Source organism: Oncorhynchus nerka, linkage group LG19, assembly GCF_034236695.1.
Source record: "Oncorhynchus nerka isolate Pitt River linkage group LG19, Oner_Uvic_2.0, whole genome shotgun sequence".
NCBI classification, from domain to species: Eukaryota; Metazoa; Chordata; class Actinopteri; order Salmoniformes; family Salmonidae; genus Oncorhynchus; species Oncorhynchus nerka.
The window spans coordinates 47,406,015-47,431,296 of NC_088414.1; the positions used below are offsets into that span (position 1 = coordinate 47,406,015).

The window sequence follows — 25,282 nt, forward strand, 5'->3', positions numbered from 1 at the left end:
ACCATTAGGGTCAGTAGTGTACTGGATCAGTCAGGTACCTGTCTCTGAGGCGTGTCTTGACCAGGTCAGTAGTGAGAGGTCACCATTAGGGTCAGTAGTGTACTGGATCAGTCAGGTACCTGTCTCTGAGGCGTGTCTTGACCAGGTCAGTAGTGAGAGGTCACCGTTAGGGTCAGTAGTGTACTGGATCGGTCAGGTACCTGTCTCTGAGGCGTGTCTTGACCAGGTCAGTAGTGAGAGGTCACCGTTAGGGTCAGTAGTGTACTGGATCGGTCAGGTACCTGTCTCTGAGGCGTGTCTTGACCAGGTCAGTAGTGACAGGTGAGAGGTCACCGCCAGGGACACTGTAGACCAGTGTGCAACCCTCAGGCTTGCTGCTGTAGGAGTAGGGCAGGCTGTAGGTAGAGCTGTAGGGCTGCTGGGGGTCGTAGCTGCTGCTGTGGTAGTACACGCTACCGTTGTCGTCTGGCTGGCAGGACTGGACCTACACAACAACATCATCATATCTACGGTGTGTGTGTTACCTGGGGGATGGATGCTGGTGCGTGTGTTACCTGGGGGATGGATGCTGGTGCGTGTGTTACCTGGGGGATGGATGCTGGTGCGTGTGTTACCTGGGGGATGGATGCTGGTGCGGGGAGGATGCTGTTACCTGGGGGATGGATGCTGGTGCGTGTGTTACCTGGGGAGGGATGCTGGTGCGTGTGTTACCTGGGGGATGGATGCTGGTGCGTGTGTTACCTGGGGGGAGGGATGCTGGTGCGTGTGTTACCTGGGGGATGGATGCTGGTGCGTGTGTTACCTGGGGATGGATGCTGGTGCGTGTGTTACCTGGGGATGGATGCTGGTGCGTGTGTTACCTGGGGGATGGATGCTGGTGCGTGTGTTACCTGGGGGATGGATGCTGGTGCGTGTGTTACCTGGGGGATGGATGCTGGTGCGTGTGTTACCTGGGGGATGGATGCTGGTGCGTGTGTTACCTGGGGGATGGATGCTGGTGCGTGTGTTACCTGGGGGATGGATGCTGGTGCGTGTGTTACCTGGGGGATGGATGCTGGTGCGTGTGTTACCTGGGGATGGATGCTGGTGCGTGTGTTACCTGGGGGATGGATGCTGGTGCGTGTGTTACCTGGGGATGGATGCTGGTGCGTGTGTTACCTGGGGGATGGATGCTGGTGCGTGTGTTACCTGGGGGGGATGCTGGTGCGTGTGTTACCTGGGGAGGGATGCTGGTGCGTGTGTTACCTGGGGGATGGGATGCCTGGGGGGGATGCTGGTGCGTGTGTTACCTGGGGGATGGGGGGATGCTGGTGCGTGTGTTACCTGGGGGATGGATGCTGGTGCGTGTGTTACCTGGGGGATGGATGCTGGTGCGTGTGTTACCTGGGGGAGGGATGCTGGTGCGTGTGTTACCTGGGGGGGTGCTGGTGCGTGTGTTACCTGGGGGCTGGTGGTGTTACCTGGGGGATGTGGTGCGTGTTACCTGGGGGAGGATGCTGGTGCGTGTGTTACCTGGGGATGGATGCTGGTGCGTGTGTTACCTGGGGATGGATGCTGGTGCGTGTGTTACCTGGGGGATGCTGGTGCGTGTGTTACCTGGGGGGGTGCTGGTGCGTGTGTTACCTGGGGGATGTTGGTGTTACCTGGGGGAGGGATGCTGGTGCGTGTGTTACCTGGGGAGGCTGCTGGTGCGTGTGTTACCTGGGGAGGGATGCTGGTGCGTGTGTTACCTGGGGGAGGCTGCTGGTGCGTGTGTTACCTGGGGGAGGGATGCTGGTGCGTGTGTTACCTGGGGAGGGATGCTGGTGCGTGTGTTACCTGGGGGAGGGATGCTGGTGCGTGTGTTACCTGGGGAGGGATGCTGGTGCGTGTGTTACCTGGGGAGGGATGCTGGTGCGTGTGTTACCTGGGGAGGGATGCTGGTGCGTGTGTTACCTGGGGGAGGGATGCTGGTGCGTGTGTTACCTGGGGGAGGGATGCTGGTGCGTGTGTTACCTGGGGGAGGGATGCTGGTGCGTGTGTTACCTGGGGGAGGGATGCTGGTGCGTGTGTTACCTGGGGGAGGGATGCTGGTGCGTGTGTTACCTGGGGGGATGCTGGTGGGTGTGTTACCTGGGGGGATGCTGGTGCGTGTGTTACCTGGGGGATGCTGGTGCGTGTGTTACCTGGGGGATGCTGGTGCGTGTGTTACCTGGGGAGGGATGCTGGTGCGTGTGTTACCTGGGGGAGGGATGCTGGTGCGTGTGTTACCTGGGGGAGGGATGCTGGTGCGTGTGTTACCTGGGGAGGGATGCTGGTGCGTGTGTTACCTGGGGAGGGATGCTGGTGCGTGTGTTACCTGGGGGAGGGATGCTGGTGCGTGTGTTACCTGGGGAGGGATGCTGGTGCGTGTGTTACCTGGGGGAGGGATGCTGGTGCGTGTGTTACCTGGGGGGGATGCTGGTGGGTGTGTTACCTGGGGGGGTGCTGGTGCGTGTGTTACCTGGGGGGATGCTGGTGCGTGTGTTACCTGGGGGGATGCTGGTGCGTGTGTTACCTGGGGGGGATGCTGGTGGGTGTGTTACCTGGGGGGGGATGCTGGTGGGTGTGTTACCTGGGGGATGCTGATCCCTTTGCGTATCTGCTCCTGTTCCCAGCGTGACACCTCCTCATCCTGACCTCCAGTATCCAACGCCTCGTCATCACTACCCTCTATACCTAGTAGAGGACAAAGGGAGGAGAGAGAGAGGGAGGGGAATGTGGAGTTAGATACTGGGCCTCCAGAATGTATTCATACCCCTTGACTTATTCCACATTTTGTTGTGATACACCTTAAAATAAAATACACAATGCCCCATAATGACATCACAATGCCCCATAATGACATCACAATGCCCCATAATGACATCACAATGCCCCATAATGACATCACAATGCCCCATAATGACATCACAATGCCCCATAATGACAAAGTGAAAAGCTGTTTTTAGAAATGTTTGAAAAATGCCCCATAATGACATCATCTCATCACAATGTCCCAATGCCCCATAATGACAAAGTCAAAATGTTTGACATGTTAGAATCACCTTTGGCAGCGATTACAGCTGGGAGTCTTTCTGGGCCAGTCTACGAGTAGTATATTGGTAGTAGTAGTAAATTGGTAGTATATTGATATTGGTAGTAGTAGTATTATTATATTGGTAGTAGTATTATTATATTGGCAGTAGTAGTATTATTATATTGGCAGTAGTAGTATTATTATATTGGCAGTAGTAGTATTATTATATTGGCAGTAGTAGTATTATTATATTACATTTACATTTAAGTCATTTAGCAGACGCTCTTATCCAGAGCGACTTACAAATTGGTGCTTTCACCTTAAGACATCCAGTGGAACAGCCACTTTACAATAGTGCATCTAAATCTTTTAAGGGGGGTGAGAAGGATTACTTTATCCTATCCTAGGTATTCCTTAAAGAGGTGGGGTTTCAGGTGTCTCCGGAAGGTGGTGATTGACTCCGCTGTCCTGGCATCGTGAGGGAGTTTGTTCCACCATTGGGGGGCCAGAGCAGCGAACAGTTTTAACTGGGCTGAGCGGGAACTGTACTTCCTCAGTGGTAGGGAGGCGAGCAGGCCAGAGGTGGATGAACGCAGTGCCCTTGTTTGGGTGTAGGGCCTGATCAGAGCCTGGAGGTACTGAGGTGCCGTTCCCCTCACAGCTCCGTAGGCAAGCACCATGGTCTTGTAGCGGATGCGAGCTTCAACTGGAAGCCAGTGGAGAGAGCGGAGGAGCGGGGTGACGTGAGAGAACTTGGGAAGGTTGATAATATTGGCAGTAGTAGTATTATTATATTGGCAGTAGTAGTATTATTATATTGGCAGTAGTATTATTATATTGGCAGTAGTATTATTATATTGGCAGTAGTAGTATTATTATATTGGCAGTAGTAGTATTATATATGGCAGTAGTAGTATTATATTGGCAGTAGTAGTATTATATTGGCAGTAGTAGTATTATATTGGCAGTAGTAGTATATTGGTAGTAGTAGTAGTAGTAGTATATTGGTAGTAGTAGTATATTGGTAGTGTTGTTGTAGCAGTATATTGGTAGTAGTAGTAGCCGTAGTAGTATATAGGTAGTAGTAGCCGTAGTAGTAGATTGGTAGTAGTAGTATATCGGTAGTGTAGTAGTATATCGGTAGTGTAGTAGTAGATTGGTAGTAGTAGTAGTAGTAGTAGTAGTAGTAGTGTATTGGTGGTAGTAGTATATCGGTAGTGTAGTAGTGGTATATCGGTAGTAGTAGTAGTATATCGGTAGTGTAGTAGATTGGTAGTAGTAGTGTATTGGTGGTAGTAGTATATTGGTAGTGTTGTTGTAGCAGTATATTGGTAGTAGTAGTAGCCGTAGTAGTATATAGGTAGTAGTAGTAGTGGTAGTAGTAGATCGGTAGTGTAGTAGATTGGTAGTAGTAGTGTATTGGTGGTAGTAGTATATCGGTAGTGTAGTAGTGGTATATCGGTAGTAGTAGTAGTATACACTGAGCGTACAAAGCATTAAAACACCTGCTCTTTCCATGACAGACTGACCAGGTGAAAGCTGTTCCTTTATTGATGTCACTTGTTAAATCCACTTCAAATCAGTGACAGCCGAGACATGGATTGTGCCATTCAGAGGGTGAATTGGCAAGACAAACTATTTAAGTGCCCTTGAAAGGGGTATGGTAGTCGGTGCCAGGGGTACCGGTTTGAGTGTGTCAAGAACTGCAACGCTGCTGGGTTTTTCACGCTCAACAGTTTCCTTTTTTTTTTCTTTCAAGAATGTTCCACCACCCAAAGGACATCCAGTCAACTTGACAACTGTGGGAAGCATTGGAGTCAACATGGACCAGCATCCCTGTGGAACGCTTTCAACACCTTGTAGAGTCAACATGGACCAGCATCCCTGTGGAACGCTTTAGACACCTTGTAGAGTCAACATGGGCCAGCATCCCTGTGGAACGCTTTAGACACCTTGTAGAGTCAACATGGGCCAGCATCCCTGTGGAACGCTTTCAACACCTTGTAGGGACAACATGGGCCAGCATCCCTGTGGAACGCTTTCAACACCTTGTAGAGTCAACATGGGCCAGCATCCCTGTGGAACGCTTTCAACACCTTGTAGAGTCAACATGGGCCAGCATCCCTGTGGAACGCTTTAGACACCTTGTAGAGTCAACATGTAGAGTCAACATGGGCCAGCATCCCTGTGGACCTATCTCCTCTGCTATCCTGGTATACTCAGTGTAAATGTAACTAACCTATCTCCTCTGCTATCCTGGTATACTCAGTGTAAATGTAACTAACCTATCTCCTCTGCTATCCTGATATACTCAGTGTAAATGTAACTAACCTATCTCCTCTGCTATCCTGATATACTCAGTGTAAATGTAACTAACCTATCTCCTCTGCTATCCTGCTCATCTAACCTGCTATCCTGGTATACTCAGTGTAAATGTAACTAACCTATCTCCTCTGCTATCCTGATATACTCAGTGTAAATGTAACTAACCTATCTCCTCTGCTATCCTGATATACTCAGTGTAAATGTAACTAACCTATCTCCTCTGCTATCCTGATATACTCAGTGTAAATGTAACTAACCTATCTCCTCTGCTATCCTGATATACTCAGTGTAAATGTAACTAACCTATCTCCTCTGCTATCCTGATATACTCAGTGTAAATGTAACTAACCTATCTCCTCTGCTATCCTGGTATACTCAGTGTAAATGTAACTAACCTATCTCCTCTGCTATCCTGATATACTCAGTGTAAATGTAACTAACCTATCTCCTCTGCTATCCTGATATACTCAGCTATCCTGTAAATGTAACTAACCTATCTCCTCTGCTATCCTGAAATGTATACTCAGTGTAAATGTAACTAACCTATCTCCTCTGCTATCCTGGTATACTCAGTGTAAATGTAACTAACCTATCTCCTCTGCTATCCTGGTATACTCAGTGTAAATGTAACTAACCTATCTCCTCTGCTATCCTGATATACTCAGTGTAAATGTAACTAACCTATCTCCTCTGCTATCCTGATATACTCAGTGTAAATGTAACTAACCTATCTCCTCTGCTATCCTGATATACTCAGTGTAAATGTAACTAACCTATCTCCTCTGCTATCCTGGTATACTCAGTGTAAATGTAACTAACCTAGTGTAAATGTAACTAACCTATCTCCTCTGCTATCCTGGTATACTCAGTGTAAATGTAACTAACCTATCTCCTCTGCTATCCTGATATACTCAGTGTAAATGTAACTAACCTATCTCCTCTGCTATCCTGATATACTCAGTGTAAATGTAACTAACCTATCTCCTCTGCTATCCTGATATACTCAGTGTAAATGTAACTAACCTATCTCCTCTGCTATCCTGATATACTCAGTGTAAATGTAACTAACCTATCTCCTCTGCTATCCTGGTAACTCAGTGTAAATGTAACTAACCTATCTCCTCTGCTATCCTGGTATACTCAGTGTAAATGTAACTAACCTATCTCCTCTGCTATCCTGGTATACTCAGTGTAAATGTAACTAACCTATCTCCTCCTGCTATCCTGTAAATAACTAACCTATCTCAGTATACTCAGTAAATGTAACTAACCTATCTCCTCTGCTATCCTGGCCAGTGTAAATGTAACTAACCTATCTCCTCTGCTATCCTGATATACTCAGTGTAAATGTAACTAACCTATCTCCTCTGCTATCCTGGGTATACTCAGTGTAAATGTAACTAACCTATCTCCTCTGCTATCCTGGTATACTCAGTGTAAATGTAACTAACCTATCTCCTCTGCTATCCTGATATACTCAGTGTAAATGTAACTAACCTATCTCCTCTGCTATCCTGGTATACTCAGTGTAAATGTAACTAACCTATCTCCTCTGCTATCCTGGTATACTCAGTGTAAATGTAACTAACCTATCTCCTCTGCTATCCTGGTATACTCAGTGTAAAACCTGTATCCTGGTATACTCAGTGTAAATGTAACTAACCCTCTGCTATCCTGGTATACTCAGTGTAAATGTAACTAACCTATCTCCTCTGCTATCCTGGTATACTCAGTGTAAACCTATGTAACTAACCTATCTCCTCTGCTATCCTGGTATACTCAGTGTAAATGTAACTAACCTATCTCCTCTGCTATCCTGGTATACTCAGTGTAAATGTAACTAACCTATCTCCTCTGCTATCCTGGTATACTCAGTGTAAATGTAACTAACCTATCTCCTCTGCTATCCTGGTATACTCAGTGTAAATGTAACTAACCTATCTCCTCTGCTATCCTGGTATACTCAGTGTAAATGTAACTAACCTATCTCCTCTGCTATCCTGGTATACTCAGTGTAAATGTAACTAACCTATCTCCTCTGCTATCCTGGTATACTCAGTGTAAATGTAACTAACCTATCTCCTCTGCTATCCTGGTATACTCAGTGTAAATGTAACTAACCTATCTCCTCTGCTATCCTGGTATACTCAGTAAATGTAACTAACCTAAATGTAACTAACCTATCTCCTCTGCTATCCTGATATACTCAGTGTAAATGTAACTAACCTATCTCCTCTGCTATCCTGGTATACTCAGTGTAAAATGTAACTAACCTATCTCCTCTGCTATCCTGGTATACTCAGTGTAAATGTAACTAACCTATCTCCTCTGCTATCCTGGTATACTCAGTGTAAATGTAACTAACCTATCTCCTCTGCTATCCTGGTATACTCAGTGTAAATGTAACTAACCTATCTCCTCTGCTATCCTGGTATACTCAGTGTAAATGTAACTAACCTATCTCCTCTGCTATCCTGGTATACTCAGTGTAAATGTAACTAACCTATCTCCTCTGCTATCCTGGTATACTCAGTGTAAATGTAACTAACCTATCTCCTCTGCTATCCTGGTATACTCAGTGTAAATGTAACTAACCTATCTCCTCTGCTATCCTGGTATACTCAGTGTAAATGTAACTAACCTATCTCCTCTGCTATCCTGGTATACTCAGTGTAAATGTAACTAACCTATCTCCTCTGCTATCCTGGTATACTCAGTGTAAATGTAACTAACCTATCTCCTCTGCTATCCTGGTATACTCAGTGTAAATGTAACTAACCTATCTCCTCTGCTATCCTGGTATACTCAGTGTAAATGTAACTAACCTATCTCCTCTGCTATCCTGGTATACTCAGTGTAAATGTAACTAACCTATCTCCTCTGCTATCCTGGTATACTCAGTGTAAATGTAACTAACCTATCTCCTCTATCTATACTCAGTGTAAATGTAACTAACCTATCTCCTCTGCTATCCTGGTATACTCAGTGTAAATGTAACTAACCTATCTCCTCTGCTATCCTGTACTCAGTAAATGTAACTAACCTATCTCCTCTGCTATCCTGATATACTCAGTGTAAATGTAACTAACCTATCTCCTCTGCTATCCTGGTATACTCAGTGTAAATGTAACTAACCTATCTCCTCTGCTATCCTGGTATACTCAGTGTAAATGTAACTAACCTATCTCCTCTGCTATCCTGGTATACTCAGTGTAAATGTAACTAACCTATCTCCTCTGCTATCCTGGTATACTCAGTGTAAATGTAACTAACCTATCTCCTCTGCTATCCTGGTATACTCAGTGTAAATGTAACTAACCTATCTCCTCTGCTATCCTGGTATACTCAGTGTAAATGTAACTAACCTATCTCCTCTGCTATCCTGATATACTCAGTGTAAATGTAACTAACCTATCTCCTCTGCTATCCTGGTATACTCAGTGTAAATGTAACTAACCTATCTCCTCTGCTATCCTGGTATACTCAGTGTAAATGTAACTAACCTATCTCCTCTGCTATCCTGGTATACTCAGTGTAAATGTAACTAACCTGCTATCCTGGTATACTCAGTGTAAATGTAACTAACCTATCTCCTCTGCTATCCTGGTATACTCAGTGTAAATGTAACTAACCTATCTCCTCTGCTATCCTGGTATACTCAGTGTAAAAATGTAACTAACCTATCTCCTCTGCTATCCTGGTATACTCAGTGTAAATGTAACTAACCTATCTCCTCTGCTATCCTGGTATACTCAGTGTAAATGTAACTAACCTATCTCCTCTGCTATCCTGGTATACTCAGTGTAAATGTAACTAACCTATCTCCTCTGCTATCCTGGTATACTCAGTGTAAATGTAACTAACCTATCTCCTCTGCTATCCTGGTATACTCAGTGTAAATGTAACTAACCTATCTCCTCTGCTATCCTGGTATACTCAGTGTAAATGTAACTAACCTATCTCCTCTGCTATCCTGGTATACTCAGTGTAAATGTAACTAACCTATCTCCTCTGCTATCCTGGTATACTCAGTGTAAATGTAACTAACCTATCTCCTCTGCTATCCTGGTATACTCAGTGTAAATGTAACTAACCTATCTCCTCTGCTATCCTGGTATACTCTAACCTATCTCCTCTGCTATCCTGGTATACTCAGTAAAATGTAACTAACCTATCTCCTCTGCTATCCTGGTATACTCAGTGTAAATGTAACTAACCTATCTCCTCTGCTATCCTGGTATACTCAGTGTAAATGTAACTAACCTATCTCCTCTGCTATCCTGGTATACTCAGTGTAAATGTAACTAACCTATCTCCTCTGCTATCCTGGTATACTCAGTGTAAATGTAACTAACCTATCTCCTCTGCTATCCTGGTATACTCAGTGTAAATGTAACTAACCTATCTCCTCTGCTATCCTGGTATACTCAGTGTAAATGTAACTAACCTATCTCCTCTGCTATCCTGGTATACTCAGTGTAAATGTAACTAACCTATCTCCTCTGCTATCCTGGTATACTCAGTGTAAATGTAACTAACCTACTCCTCTGCTATCCTGGTATCTCCCTCTGCTATCCTGGTATACTCAGTGTAAATGTAACTAACCTATCTCCCTCTGCTATCCTGGTATACTCAGTGTAAATGTAACTAACCTATCTCCTCTGCTATCCTGGTATACTCAGTGTAAATGTAACTAACCTATCTCCTCTGCTATCCTGGTATACTCAGTGTAAATGTAACTAACCTATCTCCTCTGCTATCCTGGTATACTCAGTGTAAATGTAACTAACCTATCTCCTCTGCTATCCTGGTATACTCAGTGTAAATGTAACTAACCTATCTCCTCTGCTATCCTGGTATACTCAGTGTAAATGTAACTAACCTATCTCCTCTGCTATCCTGGTATACTCAGTGTAAATGTAACTAACCTATCTCCTCTGCTATCCTGGTATACTCAGTGTAAATGTAACTAACCTATCTCCTCTGCTATCCTGGTATACTCAGTGTAAATGTAACTAACCTATCTCCTCTGCTATCCTGGTATACTCAGTGTAAATGTAACTAACCTATCTCCTCTGCTATCCTGGTATACTCAGTGTAAATGTAACTAACCTATCTCCTCTGCTATCCTGGTATACTCAGTGTAAATGTAACTAACCTATCTCCTCTGCTATCCTGGTATACTCAGTGTAAATGTAACTAACCTATCTCCTCTGCTATCCTGGTATACTCAGTGTAAATGTAACTAACCTATCTCCTCTGCTATCCTGGTATACTCAGTGTAAATGTAACTAACCTATCTCCTCTGCTATCCTGGTATACTCAGTGTAAATGTAACTAACCTATCTCCTCTGCTATCCTGGTATACTCAGTGTAAAATGTAACTAACCTATCTCCTCTGCTATCCTGGTATACTCAGTGTAAATGTAACTAACCTATCTCCTATCCTGCTATCCTGGTATACTCATCTCCTCTGCTATCCTGGTAAATGTAACTAACCTATCTCCTCTGCTATCCTGGTATACTCAGTGTAAATGTAACTAACCTATCTCCTCTGCTATCCTGGTATACTCAGTGTAAATGTAACTAACCTATCTCCTCTGCTATCCTGGTATACTCAGTGTAAATGTAACTAACCTATCTCCTCTGCTATCCTGGTATACTCAGTGTAAATGTAACTAACCTATCTCCTCTGCTGCTACTCCTGTAAATGTAACTAACTGCTAACCTATCCCTCTGCTATCCTGATATACTCAGTGTAAATGTAACTAACCTATCTCCTCTGCTATCCTGGTATACTCAGTGTAAATGTAACTAACCTATCTCCTCTGCTATCCTGGTATACTCAGTGTAAATGTAACTAACCTATCTCCCTCTGCTATCCTGTATACTCAGTAAATGTAACTAACCTATCTCCTCTGCTATCCTGGTATACTCAGTGTAAATGTAACTAACCTATCTCCTCTGCTATCCTGGTATACTCAGTGTAAATGTAACTAACCTATCTCCTCTGCTATCCTGGTATACTCAGTGTAAATGTAACTAACCTATCTCCTCTGCTATCCTGGTATCCAGTGGTATATCTCCTCTGCTATCCTGATATACTCAGTGTAAATGTAACTAACCTATCTCCTCTGCTATCCTGGTATACTCAGTGTAAATGTAACTAACCTATCTCCTCTGCTATCCTGGTATACTCAGTGTAAATGTAACTAACCTATCTCCTCTGCTATCCTGGTATACTCAGTGTAAATGTAACTAACCTATCTCCTCTGCTATCCTGGTATACTCAGTGTAAATGTAACTAACCTATCTCCTCTGCTATCCTGGTATACTCAGTGTAAATGTAACTAACCTATCTCCTCTGCTATCCTGGTATACTCAGTGTAAATGTAACTAACCTATCTCCTCTGCTATCCTGATATACTAGTGTAAATGTAACTAACCTATCTCCTCTGCTATCCTGGTATACTCAGTGTAAATGTAACTAACCTATCTCCTCTGCTATCCTGGTATACTCAGTGTAAATGTAACTAACCTATCTCCTCTGCTATCCTGGTATACTCAGTGTAAATGTAACTAACCTATCTCCTCTGCTATCCTGGTATACTCAGTGTAAATGTAACTAACCTATCTCCTCTGCTATCCTGGTATACTCAGTGTAAATGTAACTAACCTATCTCCTCTGCTATCCTGGTATAACTCAGTCTAACCTATCTCCTCTGCTATCCTGGTATACTCAGTGTAAATGTAACTAACCTATCTCCTCTGCTATCCTGGTATACTCAGTGTAAATGTAACTAACCTATCTCCTCTGCTATCCTGGTATACTCAGTGCAAATGTAACTAACCTATCTCCTCTGCTATCCTGGTATACTCAGTGCAAATGTAACTAACCTATCTCCTCTGCTATCCTGGTATACTCAGTGCAAATGTAACTAACCTATCTCCTCTGCTATCCTGATATACTCAGTGTAAATGTAACTAACCTATCTCCTCTGCTATCCTGTATACTCAGTGTAAATGTAACTAACCTATCTCCTCTGCTATCCTGGTATACTCAGTGTAAATGTAACTAACCTATCTCCTCTGCTATCCTGGTATACTCAGTGTAAATGTAACTAACCTATCTCCTCTGCTATCCTGGTATACTCAGTGTAAATGTAACTAACCTATCTCCTCTGCTATCCTGGTATACTCAGTGTAAATGTAACTAACCTATCTCCTCTGCTATCCTGGTATACTCAGTGTAAATGTAACTAACCTATCTCCTCTGCTATCCTGGTATACTCAGTGTAAATGTAACTAACCTATCTCCTCTGCTATCCTGGTATACTCAGTGTAAATGTAACTAACCTATCTCCTCTGCTATCCTGGTATACTCAGTGTAAATGTAACTAACCTATCTCCTCTGCTATCCTGGTATACTCAGTGTAAATGTAACTAACCTATCTCCTCTGCTATCCTGGTATACTCAGTGTAAATGTAACTAACCTATCTCCTCTGCTATCCTGATATACTCAGTGTAAATGTAACTAACCTATCTCCTCTGCTATCCTGGTATACTCAGTGTAAATGTAACTAACCTATCTCCTCTGCTATCCTGGTATACTCAGTGTAAATGTAACTAACCTATCTCCTCTGCTATCCTGGTATACTCAGTGTAAATGTAACTAACCTATCTCCTCTGCTATCCTGGTATACTCAGTGTAAAAATGTAACTAACCTATCTCCTCTGCTATCCTGGTATACTCAGTGTAAATGTAACTAACCTATCTCCTCTGCTATCCTGGTATACTCAGTGTAAATGTAACTAACCTATCTCCTCTGCTATCCTGGTAAATACTCAGTATCCTGTAAATGTAACTAACCTATCTCCTCTGCTATCCTGGTATACTCAGTGTAAATGTAACTAACCTATCTCCTCTGCTATCCTGGTATACTCAGTGTAAATGTAACTAACCTATCTCCTCTGCTATCCTGGTATACTCAGTGTAAATGTAACTAACCTATCTCCTCTGCTATCCTGGTATACTCAGTGTAAATGTAACTAACCTATCTCCTCTGCTATCCTGGTATACTCAGTGTAAATGTAACTAACCTATCTCCTCTGCTATCCTGGTATACTCAGTGTAAATGTAACTAACCTATCTCCTCTGCTATCCTGCTCAGTCCCTATCTCCTCTGCTATCCTGGTATACTCAGTGTAAATGTAACTAACCTATCTCCTCTGCTATCCTGGTATACTCAGTGTAAATGTAACTAACCTATCTCCTCTGCTATCCTGGTATACTCAGTGTAAATGTAACTAACCTATCTCCTCTGCTATCCTGGTATACTCAGTGTAAATGTAACTAACCTATCTCCTCTGCTATCCTGGTATACTCAGTGTAAATGTAACTAACCTATCTCCTCTGCTATCCTGGTATACTCAGTGTAAATGTAACTAACCTATCTCCTCTGCTATCCTGGTATACTCAGTGTAAATGTAACTAACCTATCTCCTCTGCTATCCTGGTATACTCAGTGTAAATGTAACTAACCTATCTCCTCTGCTATCCTGGTATACTCAGTGTAAATGTAACTAACCTATCTCCTCTGCTATCCTGGTATACTCAGTGTAAATGTAACTAACCTATCTCCTCTGCTATCCTGATATACTCAGTGTAAATGTAACTAACCTATCTCCTCTGCTATCCTGATATACTCAGTGTAAATGTAACTAACCTATCTCCTCTGCTATCCTGGTATACTCAGTGTAAATGTAACTAACCTATCTCCTCTGCTATCCTGATATACTCAGTGTAAATGTAACTAACCTATCTCCTCTGCTATCCTGGTATACTCAGTGTAAATGTAACTAACCTATCTCCTCTGCTATCCTGGTATACTCAGTGTAAATGTAACTAACCTATCTCCTCTGCTATCCTGGTATACTCAGTGTAAATGTAACTAACCTATCTCCTCTGCTATCCTGGTATACTCAGTGTAAATGTAACTAACCTATCTCCTCTGCTATCCTGACTCAGTGTAAATGTAACTAACCTCTGCTATCCTGGTATACTCAGTGTAAATGTAACTAACCTATCTCCTCTGCTATCCTGGTATACTCAGTGTAAATGTAACTAACCTATCTCCTCTGCTATCCTGGTATACTCAGTGTAAATGTAACTAACCTATCTCCTCTGCTATCCTGGTATACTCAGTGTAAATGTAACTAACCTATCTCCTCTGCTATCCTGGTATACTCAGTGTAAATGTAACTAACCTATCTCCTCTGCTATCCTGGTATACTCAGTGTAAATGTAACTAACCTATCTCCTCTGCTATCCTGGTATACTCAGTGTAAATGTAACTAACCTATCTCCTCTGCTATCCTGGTATCCTGTAAATGTAACTAACCTATCTCCTCTGCTATCCTGTACTCAGTAAATGTAACTAACCTATCTCCTCTGCTAAATGTAACTAACCTATCTCCTCTGCTATCCTGATATACTCAGTGTAAATGTAACTAACCTATCTCCTCTGCTATCCTGATATACTCAGTGTAAATGTAACTAACCTATCTCCTCTGCTATCCTGATATACTCAGTGTAAATGTAACTAACCTATCTCCTCTGCTATCCTGATATACTCAGTGTAAATGTAACTAACCTATCTCCTCTGCTATCCTGATATACTCAGTGTAAATGTAACTAACCTATCTCCTCTGCTATCCTGATATACTCAGTGTAAATGTAACTAACCTATCTCCTCTGCTATCCTGATATACTCAGTGTAAATGTAACTAACCTATCTCCTCTGCTATCCTGGTATACTCAGTGTAAATGTAACTAACCTATCTCCTCTGCTATCCTGATATACTCAGTGTAAATGTAACTAACCTATCTCCTCTGCTGCTAGTGTAAATGTAACTAACCTATCTCCTCTGCTATCCTGATATACTCAGTGTAAATGTAACTAACCTATCTCCTCTGCTATCCTGATATACTCAGTGTAAATGTAACTAACCTATCTCCTCTGCTATCCTGATATACTCAGTGTAAATGTAATCCTGGTAACCTATCTCCTATCTCCTCTGCTATCCTGGTATACTCAGTGTAAATGTAACTAACCTATCTCCTCTGCTATCCTGGTATACTCAGTGTAAATGTAACTAACCTATCTCCTCTGCTATCCTGATATACTCAGTGTAAATGTAACTAACCTATCTCCTCTGCTATCCTGGTATACTCAGTGTAAATGTAACTAACCTATCTCCTCTGCTATCCTGATATACTCAGTGTAAATGTAACTAACCTATCTCCTCTGCTATCCTGGTATACTCAGTGTAAATGTAACTAACCTATCTCCTCTGCTATCCTGTAACTAACCTATCTCCTCTGCTATCCTGTATACTCAGTAAATGTAACTAACCTATCTCCTCTGCTATCCTGATATACTCAGTGTAAATGTAACTAACCTATCTCCTCTGCTATCCTGATATACTCAGTGTAAATGTAACTAACCTATCTCCTCTGCTATCCTGATATACTCAGTGTAAATGTAACTAACCTATCTCCTCTGCTATCCTGATATAAATGTAACTAGTGTAAATGTAAATGTAACTAACCTATCTCCTCTGCTATCCTGGTATACTCAGTGTAAATGTAACTAACCTATCTCCTCTGCTATCCTGGTATACTCAGTGTAAATGTAACTAACCTATCTCCTCTGCTATCCTGGTATACTCTATCCTGTAAAAATGTAACTAACCTATCTCCTCTGCTATCCTGATATACTCAGTGTAAATGTAACTAACCTATCTCCTCTGCTATCCTGGTATACTCAGTGTAAATGTAACTAACCTATCTCCTCTGCTATCCTGGTATACTCAGTGTAAATGTAACTAACCTATCTCCTCTGCTATCCTGGTATACTCAGTGTAAATGTAACTAACCTATCTCCTCTGCTATCCTGGTATACTCAGTGTAAATGTAACTAACCTATCTCCTCTGCTATCCTGGTATATACTCAGTGTAAATGTAACTAACCTATCTCCTCTGCTATCCTGATATACTCAGTGTAAATGTAACTAACCTATCTCCTCTGCTATCCTGGTCCTCTGGCTCTTGTTCTTGACTCCACTGAAGCTGATCCTCTTCTCGTCTTCGTCTTCGTCGTCGCTCCCGTCTCCCTCCTCTTCCTCCTCTCGGACCAGACGCTTCTTGGGCGTGTCCGTCTCCACCAGGGGGGCGTCGCCGCCTAGCTCCCTCGCCATCTGACGACGCTTCCTTGCCGCGTGGATGAAGGCAGCGTCCGGGATCTCACCTGGACAGGACAGAGGTCAGAGGTCAGTAAGATTAAAAAAGGTTAAGATTCTTAGCATCGTGTCAGCTGCTCGTCACTTATCGTCATGGCAAACATGGTAAGACAGGAGGACAGGTCAGAGGTCAGGAGTCAGTAAGATTAAACATGTTAAGACAGGAGGACAGGTCAGAGGTCAGTAAGATTAAACATGTTGAGACAGGAGGACAGGTCAGAGGTCAGGAGTCAGTAAGATTAAACATGTTGAGACAGGAGGACAGGTCAGAGGTCAGTAAGATTAAACATGTTGAGACAGGAGGACAGGTCAGAGGTCAGTAAGATTAAACATGTTGAGACATATCAAGGAGTTGACGTGATGCCAGTGGGGTTTTCATCAGGTTGGGACATTAACCCAACAGAATGCGGGTAGATATTTTGTCATTGGTGGGTAGAATGTCTACTTCACCATCCTCATTGGCGGGGGGTCACAAAAGAGCATTATGGGAACAGATTTATTTATTTCCAATCCAAAAGGCCACATATAGAAGTTGTTTGAATTAACCCAAAAAGGCTAATTAACCCAAAAAGGCTAAAACTCCTTTTTTTGGGGTGGGGGGCTAGTTACATCGTTCTGTTCCCACACAAACTAGGTCGTTTTTTTTCAATGTTTGTCTGAGTTTGCCGTCTTCTGCCTAGCAAGGAGCAGTTTTTTCCATTCATCTATATATATATATATTCCATCCATAGTTTTTATGCACATCACGACAACTGTGATGGAAACAGGACATTTCGGTACAATTATAATAAACGCAGACAGATGATGTTCCACAGGGATCTTTTTGTGTCGGTAAAATGAATTATAATAATATTTTTTTTAAAGAAACACGTGCCACATGGGAAAACGGTGATAATTTCTGTTAATTAATTCCAACCAAAACCGACCTCAAAAAAAGCTCTAATTGCTCAGCACTACAAGGTGACCTAACATCGACATGTTAGGAAAAAAACGTTGTCGGTTGATCATCTTTAAAAAGTCAGCGATGAGATATGAAATGATTAGGTCGGTTCTCCCCACAGTTGGACAGTTGAGAGTAAGCAGTCCCCAGCGAGGAAAAATGACCATAGCTCAACGTGTCAGCCTCTACTAAGGCTGAGAAACACTTCTCTACCTGAACGCGTTAATGTAGCCTGATAGTAGCTTGGTGGTTAGAGTGGAGGGGCGGCAGGTACTCTAGTGGTTAGAGTGGAGGGGCGGCAGGTACTCTAGTGGTTAGAGTGGAGGGGCGGCAGGTACTCTAGTGGTTAGAGTGGAGGGGCGGCAGGTAGCCTAGTGGTTAGAGTGGAGGGGCGGCAGGTAGCCTAGTGGTTAGAGTGGAGGGGCGGCAGGTAGCCTAGTGGTTAGAGTGGAGGGGCGGCAGGTAGCCTAGTGGTTAGAGTGGAGGGGCGGCAGGTACTCTAGTGGTTAGAGTGGAGGGGCGGCAGGTACTCTAGTGGTTAGAGTGGAGGGGCGGCAGGTAGCCTAGTGGTTAGAGTGGAGGGGCGCAGGTAGCTCTAGTGGTTAGAGTGGAGGGGCGGCAGGTACTCTAGTGGTTAGAGTGGAGGGGCGGCAGGTACTCTAGTGGTTAGAGTGGAGGGGCGGCAGGTACCTAGTGGTTAGAGTGGAGGGCGGCGGCAGGTGGAGCCTCTAGTGGTTAGAGGGAGGGGCGGCAGGTAGCCTAGTGGTTAGAGTGGAGGGGCGGCAGGTAGCCTAGTGGTTAGAGTGGAGGGGCGGCAGGTAGCCTAGTGGTTAGAGTGGAGGGGTGGCAGGTAGCCTGGTGGTTAGAGTGGAGGGGCGGCAGGTAGCCTAGTGGTTAGAGTGAAGGGGTGGCAGGTAGCCTAGTGGTTAGAGTGGAGGGGCGGCAGGTAGCCTAGTGGTTAGAGTGGAGGGGCAGCAGGTAGCCTAGTGGTTAGAGTGGAGGGGCGGCAGGTAGCCTAGTGGTTAGAGTGGAGGGGCGGCAGGGTAGCCTAGTGGTTAGAGTGGAGGGGCGGCAGGGTAGCCTAGTGGTTAGAGTGGAGGGGCGGCAAGTAGCCTAGTGGTTAGAGTGGAGGGGCGGCAGGTAGCCTGGTGGTTAGAGTGGAGGGGCGGCAGGTAGCCTGGTGGTTAGAGTGGAGGGGCGGCAGGTAGCCTGGTGGTTAGAGTGGAGGGGCGGCAGGTAGCCTGGTGGTTAGAGTGGAGGGGCGGCAGGTAGCCTGGTGGTTAGAGTGGAGGGGCGGCAGGTAGCCTGGTGGTTAGAGTGGAGGGGTGGCAGGTAGCCTAGTGGTTAGAGTGGAGGGGCGGCAGGTACTCTAGTGGTTAGAGTGGAGGGGCGGCAGGTACTCTAGTGGTTAGAGTGGAGGGGCGGCAGGTAGCCTGGTGGTTAGAGTGGAGGGGCGGCAGGTACTCTAGTGGTTAGAGTGGAGGGGCGGCTGGTAGCCTAGTGGTTAGAGTGGAGGGGAGGCTGGTAGCCTAGTGGTTAGAGTGGAGGGGTGGCAGGTAGCCTGGTGGTTAGAGTGGAGGGGCGGCAGGTATTCTAGTGGTTAGAGTGGAGGGGCGGCAGGTAGCCTAGTGGTTAGAGTGGAGGGGCGGCAGGGTAGCCTAGTGGTTAGAGTGGAGGGGCGGCAGGGTAGCCTAGTGGTTAGAGTGGAGGGCCTGCAACCAAAATCGAATCCCCAAGGTAAAAATCTGTCGTTCTGACCCTGAGAACAAGGCAGTTAACCCACTGTTCCCTGGGCGCCGTGGGTGTCGATTAAGGCAGCCCCCCCTCACGCACCTCTCTGATTCAGAGGGGTAAATGCGATAGACACATTTCAGTTGAAGCCATTCAGTTGTAGAACTGACTAGGTACCCCCCCCCCCTTATAGAGGGACCAGGGTTTAATTTGGGAAATCTCCACCATCACCTCAGGTCCTGGTCGTCGGGTCCTGGTGTTTGGGAAAGGCTCGTCTTTGCATCAGACTAATACAACTGTCGACCAGAGCCCAAAGCGAACAGAGTGTCATTTCAGGAAACCATCTCCATTACCTGGACGCAGGGTGCTGAGCGTGGACAAGGTGCTGGTGTTTGAGAAGGCTCCGGCTGCAGTTGTCGTGGGAGTCTTGGAGGCGAGGCTCTGGCTTTGTGTCTTAGGCTCCTGTTCATCAGTACTGTCCACTTCCATCTCCTCCTCTCCTTGCTCACTGCCTGCCCTGCTGGCAGGCTCCTCTTTAATGGAGGCCAGGGGCTGGGGCCACACGTCTGGAGAGGGAGGGGGGGCACACACAGCATGTTAACACACAGATTTGCTTATAATTCAATGGCATTATTTTATAGTATGAATAAATACAATTGACCAAAGCTGAATAAAATACAAATTAATAAAATTCTCAATGATTTGTGGGAGTGCGCACATGCGTAACAGGCATATAACTGGCATACTACTCTGTGTGGAGCAGAAACAGGTCCTCCTGAATGCTTCATTTAGAGTTATTAGTGTAACTTTAGTTGTTCTATAAACGTTGGGCTATATGTTTTGATGTTTAATACATTGTAAGGCTGCATGATGAGACTCTAATGAGGAGTTGAAAAAAGTCGCTTGAAAAAGGCATGAAGCTCTGCTTTGTTTTTTGTTTTTTTGCGCAGGCTGTGAACACACTTCATCAATCTCTCGTTCACAATTTGACAAGCACTTTATAATGCCTCGAATTTCACAGTGGCATTCCCTTTGTGGCTGTAATACATCCTAAACATGACTTTTTTGCGGCTGTGTTGTGCTCTTCTCCCCCGAGTGTGCAGCGCAATCCGAAGCATCTCTCACACACACACACACACACAGCTCTCCGTCACGTGATGGGGTCTTTCTGACAGGCTAAGAGTTAAGACAGACAAAACTAAGCGCGTCCTTATCCAACTCCGAGGTGCATATCGAAGATATTGGAAGTACTGTCCGCCTTTTCACTTTTTGTCATCCAACCAGAACAACAAAAGCACTAGCCTATGTCAATAGTACAAATAGTACTATCCCCCCCAATAGTACAAATAGTACCTATCCCCCCCCCAATAGTACCTATTCCTGCTTTAAGCACCAACTGTCAGAGCATCTTACAGATTACTGCACCTGTACATAGCCCACCTATAATTTAGCCCAAACAACTACCTCTTTCCAAACTGTATTTAATTTATTTATTTATTTTGCTCCTTTGCACCCCATTATTTTTATTTCTACTTTGCACATTCTTCCATTGCAAAACTACCATTCCAGTGTTTTACTTGCTATATTGTATTTACTTTGCCACCATGGCCTTTTTTGCCTTTACCTCCCTTCTCACCTCATTTGCTCACATTGTATATAGACTTGTTTTTTTTACTGTATTATTGACTGTATGTTTGTTTTACTCCATGTGTAACTCTGTGTCGTTGTATCTGTCGAACTGCTTTGCTTTATCTTGGCCAGGTCGCAATTGTAAATGAGAACTTGTTCTCAACTTGCTTACCTGGTTAAATAAAGGTGAAATAAAATAAAATAAAAAAATTCCCCCCCAATAGTACAAATAGTACCTATCCCCCCCAATAGTACAAATAGTACCTATCCCCCCCAATAGTACAAATAGTACCTATCCCCCCCAATAGTACAAATAGTACCTATCCCCCCCAATAGTACAAATAGTACCTATCCCCCAATAGTACCTATCCCCCAATAGTACAAATAGTACCTATCCCCCAATAGTACAAATAGTACTATCCCCCCATAGTACTACCCCCCAATAGTACAAATAGTACCTATCCCCCAATAGTACAAATAGTACCTATCCCCCAATAGTACAAATAGTACCTATCCCCCCAATAGTACAAATAGTACCTATCCCCCAATAGTACAAATAGTACCTATCCCCCCAATAGTACAAATAGTACCTATTCCCCCAATAGTACAAATAGTACCTATCCCCCAATAGTACAAATAGTACCTATTCCCCCCCAATAGTACCTATCCCCCAATAGTACAAATAGTACCTATCCCCCATTGTACAAATAGTACCTATCCCCCCATTGTACAAATAGTACAAATAGTACCTATCCCCCAACAGTACAAATAGTACTATCCCCCCAATAGTACAAATAGTACCTATCCCCCAATAGTACCTATCCCCCAATAGTACCTATCCCCCCCCAATAGTACAAATAGTACTATTGGGAGAGCTTCTGGTCAGCGGGGTGGTGGCACCGGGATCCTCATCTCTCCCAAGTGGTCATTCTCTCTTTCTCCCCTTACCCATCTGTCTATCGCCTCCTTTGAATTCCATGCTGTCACAGTTACCAGCCCTTTCAAGCTTAACATCCTTATCATTTATCGCCCTCCAGGTTCCCTCGGAGAGTTCATCAATGAGCTTGATGCCTTGATAAGCTCCTTTCCTGAGGACGGCTCACCTCTCACAGTTCTGGGCGACTTTAACCTCCCCACGTCTACCTTTGACTCATTCCTCTCTGCCTCCTTCTTTCCACTCCTCTCCTCTTTGACCTCACCCTCTCACCTTCCCCCTACTCACAAGGCAGGCAATACGCTCGACCTCATCTTTACTAGATGCTGTTCCTCCACTAACCTCATTGCAACTCCCCTCCAAGTCTCCGACCACTACCTTGTATCCTTTTCCCTCTCGCTCTCATCCAACACTTCCCACACTGCCCCTACTCGGATGGTATCGCGCCGTCCCAACCTTCGCTCTCTCTCCCCCGCTACTCTCTCCTCTTCCATCCTATCATCTCTTCCCTCTGCTCAAACCTTCTCCAACCTATCTCCTGATTCTGCCTCCTCAACCCTCCTCTCCTCCCTTTCTGCATCCTTTGACTCTCTATGTCCCCTATCCTCCAGGCCGGCTCGGTCCTCCCCTCACGCTCCGTGGCTCGACGACTCATTGCGAGCTCACAGAACAGGGCTCCGGGCAGCCGAGCGGAAATGGAGGAAAACTTCGCCTCCCTGCGGACCTGGCATCCTTTCACTCCCTCCTCTCTACATTTTCCTCTTCTCTCTCTGCTGCTAAAGCCACTTTCTACCACTCTAAATTCCAAGCATCTGCCTCTAACCCTAGGAAGCTCTTTGCCACCTTCTCCTCCCTCTTGAATCCTCCTCCCCCCCCTCCTCCCTCTCTGCAGATGACTTCGTCAACCATTTTGAAAAGAAGGTCGACGACATCCGATCCTCGTTTGCTAAGTCAAACGACACCGCTGGTTCTGCTCACACTGCCCTACCCTGTGCTCTGACCTCTTTCTCCCCTCTCTCTCCAGATGACATCTCGCGTCTTGTGATGGCCGGCCGCCCAACAACCTGCCCGCTTGAACCTATCCCCTCCTCTCTTCTCCAGACCATCTCCGGTGACCTTCTCCCTTACCTCACCTCGCTCATCAACTCATCCCTGACCGCTGGCTACGTCCCTCCCGTCTTCAAGAGAGCGAGAGTTGCACCCTTCTGAAAAAACCTACACTCGATCCCTCCGATGTCAACAACTACAGACCAGTATCCCTTCTTTCTTTTCTCTCCAAAACTCTTGAACGTGCCGTCCTTGGCCAGCTCTCCCGCTATCTCTCTCTCAGAATGACCTTCTTGATCCAAATCAGTCAGGTTTCAAGACTAGTCATTCAACTGAGACTGCTCTTCTCTGTATCACGGAGGCGCTCCCGCACTGCTAAAGCTAACTCTCTCTCCTCTGCTCTCATCCTTCTAGACCTATCGGCTGCCTTCGATACTGTGAACCATCAGATCCTTCTCTCCACCCTCTCAGAGTTGGGCATCTCCGGCGCGGCCCACGCTTGGATTGCGTCCTACCTGACAGGTCGCTCCTACCAGGTGGCGTGGCGAGAATCCGTCTCCTCACCACGTGCTCTCACCATTGGTGTCCCCAGGGCTCTGTTCTAGGCCCTCTCCTATTCTCGCTATACACCAAGTCACTTGGCTCTGTCATAACCTCACATGGTCTCTCCTATCATTGCTATGCAGACGACACACAATTAATCTTCTCCTTTCCCCCTTCTGACGACCAGGTGGCGAATCGCATCTCTGCATGTCTGGCAGACATATCAGTGTGGATGACGGATCATCACCTCAAGCTGAACCTCGGCAAGACGGAGCTGCTCTTCCTCCCGGGGAAGGACTGCCCGTTCCATGATCTCGCCATCACGGTTGACAACTCCATTGTGTCCTCGTCCCAGAGCGCTAAGAACCTTGGCGTGATCCTGGACAACACCCTGTCGTTCTCAAATAACATCAAGGCGGTGGCCCGTTCCTGTAGGTTCATGCTCTACAACATCCGCAGAGTACGACCCTGCCTCACACAGGAAGCGGCGCAGGTCCTAATCCAGGCACTTGTCATCTCCCGTCTGGATTACTGCAACTCGCTGTTGGCTGGGCTCCCTGCCTGTGCCATTAAACCCCTACAACTCATCCAGAACGCCGCAGCCCGTCTGGTGTTCAACCTTCCCAAGTTCTCTCACGTCACCCCGCTCCTCCGCTCTCTCCACTGGCTTCCAGTTGAAGCTCGCATCCGCTACAAGACCATGGTGCTTGCCTACGGAGCTGTGAGGGGAACGGCACCTCAGTACCTCCAGGCTCTGATCAGGCCCTACACCCAAACAAGGGCACTGCGTTCATCCACCTCTGGCCTGCTCGCCTCCCTACCACTGAGGAAGTACAGTTCCCGCTCAGCCCAGTCAAAACTGTTCGCTGCTCTGGCCCCCCAATGGTGGAACAAACTCCCTCACGACGCCAGGACAGCGGAGTCAATCACCACCTTCCGGAGACACCTGAAACCCCACCTCTTTAAGGAATACCTAGGATAGGATAAAGTAATCCTTCTCACCCCCCCCTTAAAAGACCTAGATGCACTATTGTAAAGTGGCTGTTCCATTGGATGTCATAAGGTGAAAGCACCAATTTGTAAGTCGCTCTGGATAAGAGCGTCTGCTAAATGACTTAAATGTAAATGTAAATGTACCTATCCCCCCAATAGACCAAATAGTACCTATCCCCCCCAATAGACCAAATAGTACCTATCCCCCCCAATAGACCAAATAGTACCTATCCCCCAATAGTACAAATAGTACCTATCCCCCAATAGTACCTATCCCCCAATAGTACTATCCCCCAATAGTACAAATAGTACCTATCCCCCAATAGTACCTATCCCCCCAATAGACCAAATAGTACCTATCCCCCCAATAGTACCTATCCCCCCAATAGTACCTATCCCCCAATAGACCAAATAGTACCTATCCCCCAATAGTACCTATCCCCCCAATAGACCAAATAGTACCTATCCCCCCAATAGTACAAAAGTCGACCTATTCTGTACAATAAATAAATATTTCAAACATCGTCTGGGACAGTTGTGAGATGCACTACATAATGGTGAGAATTATCTTCCCCAAATGTTGAAACTCACACATGGCTTATATATGTATATATATGCCAGTTGGGCTCTACACCCCTTGTAAAGCCGATTAATGTGCTTCATTTTAAGAAATGATTTGACCACTTGTGTGATACTAACCTTATAGGACTATGGACTAGACTACATGAGGTGTGATACTAACCTTATAGGACTATGGACTAGACTACATGAGGTGTGATACTAACCTTATAGGACTATGGA

At 45.2% G+C, this 25,282-nt stretch overlaps 1 protein-coding gene across 2 annotated transcripts in view; it reads right to left on the reverse strand.

Annotated features, from left to right (window-relative positions):
• paxbp1 (PAX3 and PAX7 binding protein 1) overlaps positions 1 to 25,282 on the reverse strand; it is an 81,572-nt gene that overhangs the window by 51,237 nt on the left and 5,053 nt on the right. For both annotated transcript variants that reach the window (XM_065004994.1, XM_065004995.1), the window contains exons 3-6: positions 19,689 to 19,901; positions 16,442 to 16,672; positions 2,594 to 2,697; positions 282 to 484 (exon numbers count right to left, since the gene is read on the reverse strand). In XM_065004994.1, coding sequence (XP_064861066.1) covers positions 282 to 484; positions 2,594 to 2,697; positions 16,442 to 16,672; positions 19,689 to 19,901 — 751 coding nt within the window. The remainder of the gene's footprint in view (positions 1 to 281; positions 485 to 2,593; positions 2,698 to 16,441; positions 16,673 to 19,688; positions 19,902 to 25,282) is intronic.